The 13,594-nt window shown below is 36.9% G+C and overlaps 1 protein-coding gene across 13 annotated transcripts in view; it reads left to right on the top strand.

Moving 5' to 3' along the window:
* The window catches only part of FKBP5 (FKBP prolyl isomerase 5), a 131,048-nt gene that overhangs the window by 72,445 nt on the left and 45,009 nt on the right, over positions 1-13,594 (top strand). For 7 of the 13 annotated variants that reach the window (XM_073884873.1, XM_025862238.2, XM_073884878.1 and 4 more), the window contains 2 exons: positions 45-171; positions 3,807-3,951. In XM_073884873.1, coding sequence (XP_073740974.1) covers positions 67-171; positions 3,807-3,951 — 250 coding nt within the window. In that variant the 5' untranslated portion in view covers positions 45-66. Of the gene's footprint in view, positions 1-41; positions 172-3,806; positions 3,952-13,594 lie in introns of all 13 variants that reach the window. The other 6 variants (XM_073884872.1, XM_025862243.2, XM_073884877.1 and 3 more) reach the window with 1 other exon arrangement.

Below are 13,594 nucleotides of genomic sequence, written 5' to 3' on the forward strand. Positions count from 1 at the left end.
AGCAATGGTATTTTTCCTAGCTAAAATACATTTCTTTTCAGCAGGTTTTCTAACTTATAAAAGACCATGACTACTGATGAAGGTGCCAAGAACAATGGAGAAAACCCAGCAGCAGCTGTGGCTGAACGTGGAGAGGATATCACCTCTAAAAAAGATAGAGGAGTATTAAAGGTGAGGTTACAAGGATGAATGACATGCAGGGAAATTTGCTATTTGGAAGGATTATTTATAAAAATCTTTCTTTGTTTCTTTTGGCTGGAGGTGGAGGTGGATAATGTTTTTTGGGGCTTACTACGTGTTAAACACTACAGCCAAGTTCTCAGTTTCATCTTCATGACTTGAGGTTTATTTTTAATCCCAGATTATAGATGGTGAAACTGAGGCCCAACAGAGTAAATAAGTGCAGGTCTGGGGTCCAGATCCAAGTTATGTGACTCTAAAAGGCTGTATCTCCCAGTTCTCAGAGTGTACACATGGTTTATTATTTTAACATAATATTTAAGTATACTAAAGCTAGCTGGTGACAATTCAATTTGAGACTTATTAGAGGAAAAAGAAAAGCTGACTTGCAACGTTCAGAAGGATTTGTTTTTACATACAGATTGTTGTTTGTGCAGTGAAGATATTTTTTGAGGTTTCATCAGAGAATATATCTTACTTTTGAATTAGCTTTCCTCCTTAAAACACACTATATTTTTCACTCTAATTAATCATTTCTACATGTGTGTTTTTGTGTCTCACAGTGGTCTTGTGAGACAATCAGCCCCTCTTGACTCTTCCATTTTATTTATGGAAGGTGTATATTGGTATTCCATGTAAGTAAGTAAACTGGAGCTGAGCGAGGTTAAATGATTTTAGTCATATTAAATCATTATTTCTCCTACACTGTTGTTATTCATATAAGTTTTGTGTAATTTTTTTCTTGCTGAAAGATTAGCTTACACATTCTAAATATTACCACTAAGCTGAGTTTTAATATCTCCTCGTGTCAGCAGCAGCAAATGAGAATTTTTTAGTTTGTTTTGTGTAATCTTGCTTATATGAAGCTTTTTTTCTGTGCCTGGATCTTCTGAATATACATGTTTTACTGTTAGCTTCCCACATGCCAAGCCGAATTTTGGAGACTTTCAACTCCAGAAAGAGGGGCTTTATGCCCTAGATTTGTATCATGCTGTCTTCTTTCAGAGGGCCTTTCAACCTGTACCTATATGAATCACTTCTCCCAAACTCCAGGATGCTTCTGGAGACAGTAGATATTTTTGCAGGCTGTCCTCAGCATCTCCCTGCTCTATTTGAGTCCTTCTTGTGCACCTTTTCAGTGTACCCAGACAGAACACAGTCCCTAACCTCCCTCCAGCCCTGCTTTGTTCCAGGGAGTAAATCTGAGAAGATCTTTAGGCTTGTAAGAAACATTTTGAGATTGTAAGTCCTTTAAATCATGGGTTTCACTGTGGGGCTTTTGGTTAAGATTAAGTAGGTCTACTAACTGTGTGACCTAAGGCAATTTAGTTAACCTCTCTGTGATGAAATTTCCTCATTTGTAATATTGGAACACTACTACCTACCTCGTACAGTTATTGGGATTATATAAAGCATTTAGCACAGTGCCTCATCTATAATAATCTCTCTTGTATATATAAATATAAAATATTAAAAATAAAATAAAAAATATTTTTATTATATTTATTTTATTAAAAATTTTTGTTATGTTAGTCACATACATAGTCACAGTATATCATCAGTTTTTGATGTAGTGTTCCATGATTCATTGTTTGCATATTATTATTTTTTAAGACCAAGTCATATCTGGGAAGTCAATGACTAGCTCAGGAGGGTAAAATTATATTGTGGAGCTTATATTTTTAAAATGAATTGAGACTAGATTGTATCCTTAAAGTATCTCCTTAAGGTAACTCTTCACATCTTCCATTTTTCCCAGTCCAGAGCCCCTAGCAACTAACATTCTACTCTCTGTTTTTGTGAGTTCAGCTTTTTTAGATTCCACATATAAGTGAGATCATACAGGATTTGTATTTCCCTATCACTTAGCATAATGCTCTCAAGGTCCTTCCATGTTGTCACAGATGGCAAGATTTCATTCTTTTTTGTGGCTGAATTAACATTTCACTGTGTATATATGTACCACATTTTCTTTATCCACTCATCTATCTGTGGACACCGAGGTTGTTTGCATAGCTTAAGTGTTGTAAATAGTGCTTCACTGAACATGGTGGTACATATATCTTTTTGAACATTTTCCTTGGAGAAATACCAGAAGTGGAATTGCTGGATCATATGGTAGTTCTATTTTTAATTTTTTGAGGAACTTCACACTGTTTTCCACAATGGCTACACCAGTTACATTCCCACCACTAGTACATGTGTTCTCTTTTCCCTACAACCTTACCAGCATTTACTATTTCTTGTCTTTTTGATCATAGCCATTCTGACAGATGAGGTGGTATCTTGTGGGTTTGATTTGCATTTCTGAGATTGTTTTTTTTCTTTTTCAGTTATTTCCTTGTTACCAGTATATAGAAACAACTGATTTCTGTGTGTTGATTTTGTATCCTCTCACTTTACTGAACTCATTGATTAGTTCTAACAGGTTTTTGGTGGAGTTGCAGTAATGATTCTTTTCCTTTAAAGAATGTCTGGACTTTTGAACTAAGAAAGTTGTAGAATATAAGTTTATGGTGTTTATGTGGTAATATGAGGATGGGGCTGGGAGGACACATCTTAAAGAATTTAGGAGTGAATAATTGGATTCTTTGTATAAAAATTCAGACTCTTGCCCTAAAATGATGTTTCTTGGATATTAGCTACCATCCTCTGTTATCTAATAAAAATGATTAATTTGGCATAGGTGATTGACAGAATAAATTAAAGCACCACATGCCTGGATCTGATTTTCTTTTCCCAGAACTGACCAACTGCATTAGTGGTCTGCTCTGCCAACAACAAAATAAATATACTGGATTTTATGACAGCTAACTGTTTTTCAGCCTGGAGCTTTTTTGGCATTTGCTTTACTAGAAAACAAGTTATTCAGTATCATATCAAACTATGCAGTGATACTGTTTTTTACACATTAAATATTTGTCATATAATAAAAAGTATAATCTGTTCTACCAGAAAAATTGAGCTTTTTAAATTAAACCAAACTAGTGGAATCTAGTCAAAAGGTAATGTTTTTAGCAAAGGAGGGAAGTAAATAAAATCTCACCTTTGTAACTTTGCTTTAGACTTCTTTTTGAATGGTTTTAAAAGTCCACTAATCTTTTTGGTCTAATTCAGTTTGTGTATGAACTAGCTCTGTGTTTTGAGAGATTTTAGTGTTAAAGCATGAAGCAGGATCTATTGGTTATATTATTATGGTTTTTTTTTTTTAAAGATTTTGTTTATTTATTTGACAGAGAGAGACACAGTGAGAGAAGGAACACAAGCAGGGGGAATGGGAGAGGGAGAAGCAGGCTTCCCGCGGAGCAGGGAGCCCGATGCGGGGCTCGGTCCCAGGACCCTGGGATCATGACCTGAGCTGAAGGCAGACACTTAACGACTGAGCCACCCAGGTGCCCCTTATTATGTTATTTTGAGGGAATAATTAAATATAGCATTAAAGATTGAGAGTAGTACAGGACAGTTTTCTAACAGTGAGGGTTATTGAAGGAACTGGGAAGGAAGCCTTTAGAAAGGACGTCATTATTTGTAAATCTGCCTGGGTATTGTGGAATGGACTGTGCAACCTTTTTATTCTCTGATTAGAATAAAATCAGCACCTTTTTCTTGATGTTTGTCTTTTCTAGATTGTCAAAAGAGTGGGGAATAGTGAGGAAACACCAATGATTGGAGACAAAGTTTATGTCCATTACAAAGGGAAATTGTCAAATGGAAAGAAGTTTGATTCCAGTCATGATAGAAATGAACCATTTGTCTTTAGTCTTGGCAAAGGTAAGAGATGGTATTTTTGAGTTGTGTTTTGCTTGGATTTATTGCCATTTATATCATATAGGAGCTAGTCGATCCCATATAGGAGCTAGTGGATTTTTTAGGGGGTCCATAATGTCAAAATTGTTTTCTTAATAATACTAAGATGTTGTTTATATTTTTACTGTGTTGACACTTGCCTGGAAGGTGCCCAAGCTGCAGTGGTAGAGGCTGCTGGTGCCCCGGCACTATTCTAGGCGCAGCACCAAACTCTACCAGTAATCATTTATGCTTTGCTGCCCTCATTCACTGTGTAAAGAAGAAGAAGAAGGGAAGCCAGTTTCACTTAATGTCCTTGACAAAGTGTAAAAAATAGTAATTTTATTAAATCCTAATCCTTGAGTTTCACATTGTTTTGCTGTTCTGTGACAGATAGGAAGCACACCTTGAGCACTTCTGCATACCCAAGTGTAGTGGTTATCTCATGGAGAAGCACTTGTGCACTTAACTTGAGTACATTTTTTCAAAAAACACCATTTTTATTTGAAAGGGCAAACTGTTGTTATTTAGACTTGATTATTTGGTATTTGGCAGATAATGTTCTTAAAAGTGAATGAAGTGAGCCTGTCACTTCAAAGGAAAACAACTGACAATATTCCTTACCACCGAGTTTTCAAATGAAAATTACAGTTTTGGGAAATGTGTATCTGCCACTGTGAACTTGGCAGCTTTCCAAAACTTAAAAGACTTCTGATGAGATCAATGAGTTTTAATGAATGTGATTTAAAAAATATTATATAATGAAATGTGTTAACATTTGGAAGATCTTTGTAATTCAGTGAACCAGTATTTTCCCAATACTAGATGTTACAAAATCATGCATGACTAAAAGATCCGTTCATTGTGCAAGCTAGACCAGTGGATTTTAATGTAATATGATATGAAGAGTTCATTGATATGCTTTCGGATTCCACATTGCAGCTAACCTTTATGAAACTACCACTTGTCCAGCTTTGATGTCATATCAGATAATTATATTCATAATTATCTGAAAAGGCTATTAAAGTACTCCTACCTTTTTCAATCTATCTTTGTGGGTTTGGATTTTTTCTGCAGACTTAAACCAGAATTGCAACAGATGAATGCAAAAGTAGGTATGAGAATCTAGTTGTCTTTTATTAAGTTAGACACATTTTACACTTGTAAATTTATAAAACAATACCATTCTCACTAATAAATTTTTTAAAATACAGTTTTCATAAAAATAACTTGTGTTAACATATAATGAGGTTATTACTATTTTTCAGTGAATTTGGTAAATAATGATTTTCTTTCATTTTAATGTGGTAAATATCAATAGATAAACAGAAGTTCCTTAGGGTCCTCAGTTTTTAAGGTGTAACGAGGGTCCTGAGGAAAAAAGCCTGAGAACTACTATTTTCAGGTCTTAAATGTGATTTATACTAATTTATTTTCAAATGCTTTTAAATGTCTTTAGTTAATTTAGTTTTTTTTTTTTTCTTTTTTTAAGTCTTGTAAGGAGAATAATAGCCCATACATCAAATTGAACTTTGTGGGCCATGTGGCTTGTTGAAAATTAGTGGCTAGGGGCGCCTGGTGGCTCAGTTGGTTAAGTGTCTGCCTTCGGCTCAGGTCATGATCCCAGCGTACTGGGACTGAGCCCCGTGTCAGGCTCCATGCTCAGCGGGAAGCCTGCTTCTCCCTCTCCCTCTGCCTGCCATTCCCCCTGCTTGTGTTCTCTCTCTCTCTCTCTGTCAAATAAATAAAATATTTTTTAAAAAAAAGAAAGTTAGTTAGTGGCTAAATTACCAATGTTTTTTTATTCATATCTGCTATAGATATAATAGACTTCTAGTTCGTTCCCAGATTGAGTGTGAGAGAAAAGGAGTAATCCCCCATCCACCATCATGGCTCAGTGTCGACGATAATCCCTTTCTTTTTCTGATTGTACCATCTGAGATGAATTGTTAACTAAGCATGGATCTGGGAAAGGAAACAGCAGATGAGGAACTATGGAGTTAAACCTTTTCTGCCTCTCTTCTCCTCTCCCTTCCTGGTACTCATAGGCATTGGTCATGGCGACTTCTGCTTCCTGTCCAACTGTACTCTCGCCACGCTCTGGTGCTGGCTGTGCCACTGCTCCCTTCTCCATTAGGTCTTTAGTGAGTTAGTGGTCACGTGAGATTAATCTTGTGTTTCAGTATGATACCAATCAAAATCAAATACAGATTCTCTTTCTTGATAAAGCAGATAATGTTGACAGTTTAATTAGAATTTGTCTTTTTGTTGATTTAGGGATGTGAACCTTCAGTGCCACCAGCATGGCTGTGGCATCAGTATTTAATTGAGATGATCTCAGAGTAAATGGCCTCATCAGACGTCTTAGACATCGTTGTTCCCACTACCCCGCCCCCCAGATTCTTACTCTACCCTTTGAATTTCTTTCTTGAAGAAGTTGATGGATTTAAGATAACACACCTTCTCTCAGCAGCTGTCTTTGCAAGTAGACCTAAGAATTGCTAATAATAAAGAAATTGCTAGGAACTTTACGCTACCTTCTTCTCTACCCACATATTCTTAATAAACTGCCCTATGATGAATGAGTCTTTTATGTTTCCTGAATTTTGAGCCGAGATAAAATAGGTGACTTCCAGTTTACTTGCTACCTATGACACACCTATCTAGAGAGTGTGGTCTCATGGGGAGAAAAGCATCCACCTGGGTGTTAGGAAGCCACGGGTTCCTGTTTTCACTCTTTCCTGTGTCATTTTAACATGAGTAAGCCACCTAACCTTCCCTGCTCTTCTAAAAAGGAGACATCTATGGAAAGCTTTATTTTTTTTATTTGCTCATATTTTTCTTTTTTTTTTATTAACATATAATGTATTACTGGTTTCGGGGGTACAGGTCTGTGATACCTCAGTCTTACACAATTCACAGTGCTCACCATAGCACATACCTTCCCCAATGTCCATCACCCAGCCACCCCATCCCTCCCACCCCCCTCCACTCCAGCAGCCCTGTGTTTCCTGAGAGTAAGAGTGGCTTATGGTTTGTCTCCCTCTCTGGTTTCACCTTGTCTCATTTTTCCCTCCCTTCCCCTATGATCCTCTGTCTTGTTTCTCAAATTCCTCATATCAGTGAGATCATATGATAGGTGTCTTTCTCTGATTGACTTACTTCGCTTGGCATAATACCCTCTAGTTCCGTCCATGTCGTTGCAAATGGCAAGATTTCGTTTTTGGGGGGTTTTTTTTTGATGGCTGCATAATATTCCGTGTGTGTGTGTGTGTGTGTGTGTGTGTGTGTGTGTGTACCATATCTTCTTTATCCATTCATTTGTTGATGGACATGTATGCTCTTTTCATAGTTTGGCTATTGTAGACATCGCTGCTATAAACATTGGGGTGCAGGTCATTACATTTGTATCTTTGGGGTTAATACCCAGTAGTACAATTGCGGGGTTATAAGGTAGCTCTATTTTCAACTTTTTGAGGAACCTCCATACTGTTTTCCAGAGTAGCTACACCAGCTTGCATTCCCAGCAACAGTGTAGGAGTGTTCCTATGGAAAAGCTTTAAGATTAATCCTGGCTATGATTCCATTCTTGTACCTTCTGTAAAGAGTACAGGGACAAAAACTATGTAAAAGACTAAAAACCAAAATAATGAGAGAACCTTTAGAGGCCCCCTTAAGATAATAATTAGAAATATGAGAATAGAGCAATATACTTGGGTAAAAGTTCGGTAGCATAATGTGCTCGGGTGACTGTAAAGCAAGAAGCATTGGTTAGGCATTTTACAGCTTTATGCCTATGTTATAGCAGTAGCTGCTTCATCAAACTGAAGAAAAATAATATAAATGGACTGTAGCATATTGTATATTGAGCTCTCTTGATCTCTTAAAATTCACCTCTCCCAAGGGAATAAATAGAAATGTTTCATTGGGGGGGGGGGCGCCTGGGTGGCTCAGTTGTTAAGCTTCTGCCTTCGGCTCAGGTCATGATTCCAGGGTCCTGGGATCAAGCCCCGCATCAGGCTCTCTGCTCAGCAGGAAACCTGCTTCTCCCTTTCCCACTCCCCCTGCTTGTGTTCCCTCGCTGTCTCTCTCTCTCTCTCTCTCTCTCTCTGTCAAATAAATAAATAAATAAATAAAAATGTTTCAGTGGAAAGTCACACTAATTTAGGGATTCTATTGTGACTTCAGTGTTTAAAATAGAATTATGAGTGCTTATCTGTAAAAAATTGCCATAAAAATACACATACCGTATATATGTACATATATACATCCACATACACTTGAGCTTTACTTACAGGTTGTGTGTATATGTGTCTATTGCTCTTTCTGTGCCATCTGTTAAACTCTGTGCCTTACTTTCCTCATTTGTAAAGTCACAATAATGATAATATATACTGTTGTATATTGAAGAGTAAGTAAGATATTGCACACCATTGCTTAGCACATAGTAAGCACTCACATGTTTATTACTGTTGCTACAGTGTTAGGATTATTGGCTTTCTAGTGGAAAGGCAAAAACTGTGCTATAGCAGTTTGGGTGTTAACTCTATTTACTATGTATGCCTGCATACAAATTCTTTGAAATAATGCTTAACCATCTTTTTTAGCCCCAGAAAGTCTGGAAAGACAAAACTGAATCTGTCTAAGACAACCGAGTATTACTACTTCAGAATATGTTACACAAATTAGAATGAAGAGATGGTGGTTTCCCTCATTGGGTTTTCTTTTTTTCTTTTTTTTTTTTTTAAGATTTTATTTATTTATTCATGAGAGACAGAGAGGCAGAGGGAGAAGCAGGCTCCCAAGGAGCAGGGAGCCCGATGCGGGACTCGATCCCAGGACCCTGGGATCATGACCTGAGCCGAAGGCAGACGCTCAACCATCTGAGCCACCCAGGCGCCCCCTCATTGGGTTTTCTTAACTAAATCTTACATGTTCTGAATTCCTAGAACTGTGTTCATAACTCATTTTAAAAGAAGTTGAAATAAGGACTCAGGATTTTCCAATATACTTCCATGGTAGAAGTTCTGGTTTTTCCCCCCTCCCTCCCTCCAACAAATATATTATCACTAAAATTGGGAAGGGATAGATTTGGGGGATGAAAGAATTATTTCTTTTAGTTCTTCAAAGTAAATCCAAGCACTCTAAGGCTCTGCCCCTCCCCCACCTGCCCTTATCAAGGTCTAGTGATTTCTTAGAGAGGGCTGCTTCAATGAAGTTGTTTTTGGTGTTCTTGGTATGTGACAGACATGGCTGGGAATTATGAAGGTAAAACTCCTGTTACATTCTTCCCCCAGATTTGAGAAGAGAAACAAAGAAACCAGTCATTTTGGATTCTTCACATACTTATACTTCCCTCTTACTATTGAGATTAAACTGTAATGAAGTAATATCAGCAGTCTGTCTGTAACATTAATATGATCTTCTTTCCTGCATGATGACCCATGATCACTAGTAAAACCAGTTGTTAATTTAGTTAGTCATTAGCATATCAGAGTAAGAGGGAGAAAATATATGTTGAAAGACTAATAGCTAATACTTTTTAAGTGCTTGCAATGGCAGGCTAAGGGCCTTATGTGCATTTTCTCATTTAATCCTCACACCAATCCTATTATTATTTTTTAGATTCTTTGTACAATCTATTTAGTATTGGTTAGGTGACAATCATATTAATGTTTGTTCTGAGAGTTGAGTTTTTTTTGAGGTCGTATTTGCCTATATAAAATTTACCTTTTTAAGAAAGGTACAACTTGATGAATTTTGGTAATAGTTGTATAACTGCCACCGCAATCAAAATGTAGACCAGTTTCCTCATCCTGAGAAGTTTTCTCATGTCCTTTTGCAGTCTCTGTCCTTCCCAGACTCTGGGCCCCATGCAGTCACCAATCTGGTTTCTGTTACTCTACTTCTGCCTTTTCTAGAATTTGATATAAATGGAATCATGTCATTTTTGGTACTTTATCTGTTTCACTTACCATAATGATTTTGAGATTCATGAATGTTGAATTGCCAAGTAGTATTCCACAGTATGGAAATTTGTTCACCCATTCAGAAATTGGATACTGGAGGGATGCCTGCCTGTTGGTTAAGCATCTGCCTTTGGCTCAGGTCATGATCCCAGGGTCCTGGGATGGAGGCCCTCATTGGGCTCCTTGCTCAGCGGGGAGCCTGCTTCTTTGTCCCTCTGCCTGCCACTCTCTCTCCTTGTGCGCTTTCTCTCTCTCTCTCTCTCTCTCTCTCTCTCTCTGACAAATAAAATCTTAAAAAAAAAATTGGACATTGGAGTTTGGGGCTATTATGAACATTGTTTTTATGAACATTCACATTCATGTTTTTGTGAGGGTGTATGTCTTCATGTATTTTGGGTAAATGCCCAAGAGTGGACTTACTGGTCATATAGTAAGTATATGTTTATAAAATGTTGCCATACCATTTTGCATTTGCACCAGCACTGCATGACAGTTTAAGTTTTTCGTATCCTTGCCAGCTCTTAGTGTAGTCAGTCTTTTTAACTGTAGCCATTCTAATGGCCGTGAAATGGTATCTCATTTTGGTCATCATTTGCATTTCACTAGTGATATTGAGGGTATCTTTTCCTCTGCTTAGTGGGCATTTGTATATTTTGTGAAGTATCTGTTATTTTTGACAGTTTAAAAAAATCAGTTGCCTGTCTTTTTATTGAATTGTGTTCAAAACAACAAGCACTTTATCAGAATATTGCAAGTGTGTTCTCACAGTGTTTGGCTTGCCTTTTCATTTTAATTGCCCTTTGTAGGAAGAAAAGTTTTTAATTTTGATGAAATCCACTTTGCTAATTTTTTTTTATCGTTTAGGTGCCTACCATAATTAGCCATTTTTGTTTTCATTTGGTTCTGGTTCTTTTGTTGTTGTTGTTTACATATGAGGAAACCATGGTCAGGGAGATGGAGCAATTAACCCAAAGTTATACAATAAAGTGGTAGGGCCACGATTCAAACCCAAGCAATCTCTTTCAAGTTATATTAGATCTTAAGGTTTAAAACTACCTCAAACCAGGTACAAAAACAAAGTAGGTCCTGGTCCAGCAGAATTTCCTGAGTGCCTGCTGTACACCAGACACTTTTCTTACAGGAATGATAGAGTTAATGAGATTTATCAAAAGCAAAATTTTTGCTAGTACATGCTTGATATTATGGGCTGAATTCCTATTTTGAAAGGTTTTTTTTTTTTAATTGTGGTTTTTTTCCATGCAGTTTAAGCCTTGTCATTTTACAACTAGTAAAGTACTACTAGTAATGGGTACCTGTGCAAACTTCCTGTGGGTTGTGTGTGGTTTAGCCATGTGCTCCTTTTAAATTTCTATTGTTACTCTTGCTCCTGCTTAAATACGTTCTTAAGATCTGTTTTGTTGTTGTTTACGTCAGTTTAGAAGATTCAGGATTTGGAAGGAAGGCTTTTAGGCCAAAATATTTAATTTTCCTAACCCTCTCCAAAAGTGTGAGCCAGAAAGATAGCAAACTTTGAGAAAGTACTTTTTTTGGCTTTACCTGGTACTTTCCAATAGAGGAAGAGGAATGCTTTTGATTTCCATTGCTGAGTATATATTAGGGAGAAGCTGATTTAAGCAGGGTAAGAGTAAACTGTGGGAAGCTAATAAATTTCTGACTCCATTTAAATTAGAATTATAGCATGGACTCTGTTCCTTTATTGAGTATAATATGGTGTTACAGTTCTTTGGGAAATAGAAAATAATCAAGACATGACTCCTGCCTTCAGGTATCTAACAGCTTAACCTGGCAGAGTTGATATTAGTCTTAATGAGTCTATCCCAGGACAGATTATGCTACCATATCCATTTTCTCTCTCTATTTTTAAAAATATAAAGCCATGAGAATGGAGAGATATCATCCTGGGATCAGTTTTCTTAGTAATTAGAGAAATGGCAAAAATGAATATAACAAGACATGAACACTTTAAAAGAATCTTAAAATGTAAATTAATTCAATTCATAATTGGATACTTTTGGTAGGAAGTAGAGATGATTATCAGAGCCCTTTTATAAGACATTTTAAAATAAGGCTAAAACAATTCATAAGAGGAAAAAATAGGAAGACTAAGTTGCTTTATCTAGTATGAAAAAAGGAAAATGTTCTCAATATTATAATGATATGGCATTTTCTTTTTTTAATAGAAAATATTAGCAAAATATACACAGTTAAAATAGTGAGCAGACATTGCTACTAAGTCCTGGAAATCCTTCAATGAAGGTAAAGCAGGAATGAATCAGAGGCGTTTTTAATTATCTGAAACTTATTAGTGACTAGCCTTATACTTAAGTGTTTTGAAAGGAAACCTTTCAAATTAGTGACTAGTCTTATACTTAAGTGTTTTGAAAGGAAAGGCTTATACTTTTATGTTTCGAAAGGAAACCTTTTTACAATGAACACATTTTATCTTTTTTGTCCTCCTTTTCTATTCCCATATGAAGAAGTGTTTTTCTTTCATCCTGTAGTATTTTAAGTATGCTCATATTTCAAACGCATGCATACATTTAAAACTTACATGAACCAATCAATAAAGGACAGTCTTTTAAATAAATGATGTTGGGAAGGCTTGATATTCAAATGCAAAAGAGAAAAGTTGTAACTTTTACACCATATACACAAATGAACTAAAAAATGGATCAAAGACCTAATACAAGACCAAAAATTATATTTTTTTAGAAGAAAACTTAGAGGAAAAGCTTCATGAGATTGTATTTGGCAATGATTTTTTGGATGTGACACCAAAAGCAACAGGCAACAAAAAAATACATAAATTGGACATCAAAATTAAAAACTGCTTCAAAGGATATAATAACAGAGTGAAGAAGCAACTTAAGGGATAGAAGAGTGTCACATATCTGACAAGGGGTTAATATCCAGAATACATAATGAACTCTTGCAATTCAACAACAGTGGAAAAACCCCAAATAAACTGTTAGAAAATGGGCAAAGAACTTAGACATTTTCCCAAAGATATATAAATGGCCTACTAATGTATGAAAAGATGCTTAACGTCACCAGTCATTAGGGAAATGTAAGTAAAAACTGCAGTGCGGGCACCTGGGTGGCTCAGTCGGTTAAGTGTCTGCCTTCAGCTCAGGTCGTGCTCCCAGGGTCCTGGGATCAAGCCCCGCATCGGGCTCCCTGCTCAGTGGGGAGCCTGCTTCTCCCTCTGCCTCTGCTCCTCCCCCTGCTTGTGCTCTTTCTAGCTCACAAATAAATAATAAAATCTTAGAAAAAAAAAAGAGAGACTTCCATTCTCATGTTTGTAGCAGCATTATTCATTATAGCCAAAAGATGGAAGCAGCCCAAGAGCTTATGTCTAGATGATGGATAATTTGTCTCTCTCTCTCTCTCTCTCTCACACACACACACACACACACACACACACACACTCTCTCTCTCTCTCTCTCTCTCTCTCTCTCTCTCTCTCTCTCTCTCTCTCGCACTCACAGAGGAATATTATTCAGCCTTAAAAAGGAGGGAACTCTGATACATGTGACAACACTGATGAAACTTGAGGACACAGGGGCACCTGGGTGGCTCAGTCAGTTGAGCGGCTGCCTTCAGCTCAGCTCATGATCCCAGGGTTCTGGGATTGAGCC

The sequence above is a fragment of the Callorhinus ursinus genome, unplaced genomic scaffold (assembly GCF_003265705.2).
Source record: "Callorhinus ursinus isolate GAN/ISIS: 27379988/994484 unplaced genomic scaffold, GSC_fseal_2.0 scaffold59, whole genome shotgun sequence".
Taxonomy (NCBI): Eukaryota; Metazoa; Chordata; class Mammalia; order Carnivora; family Otariidae; genus Callorhinus; species Callorhinus ursinus.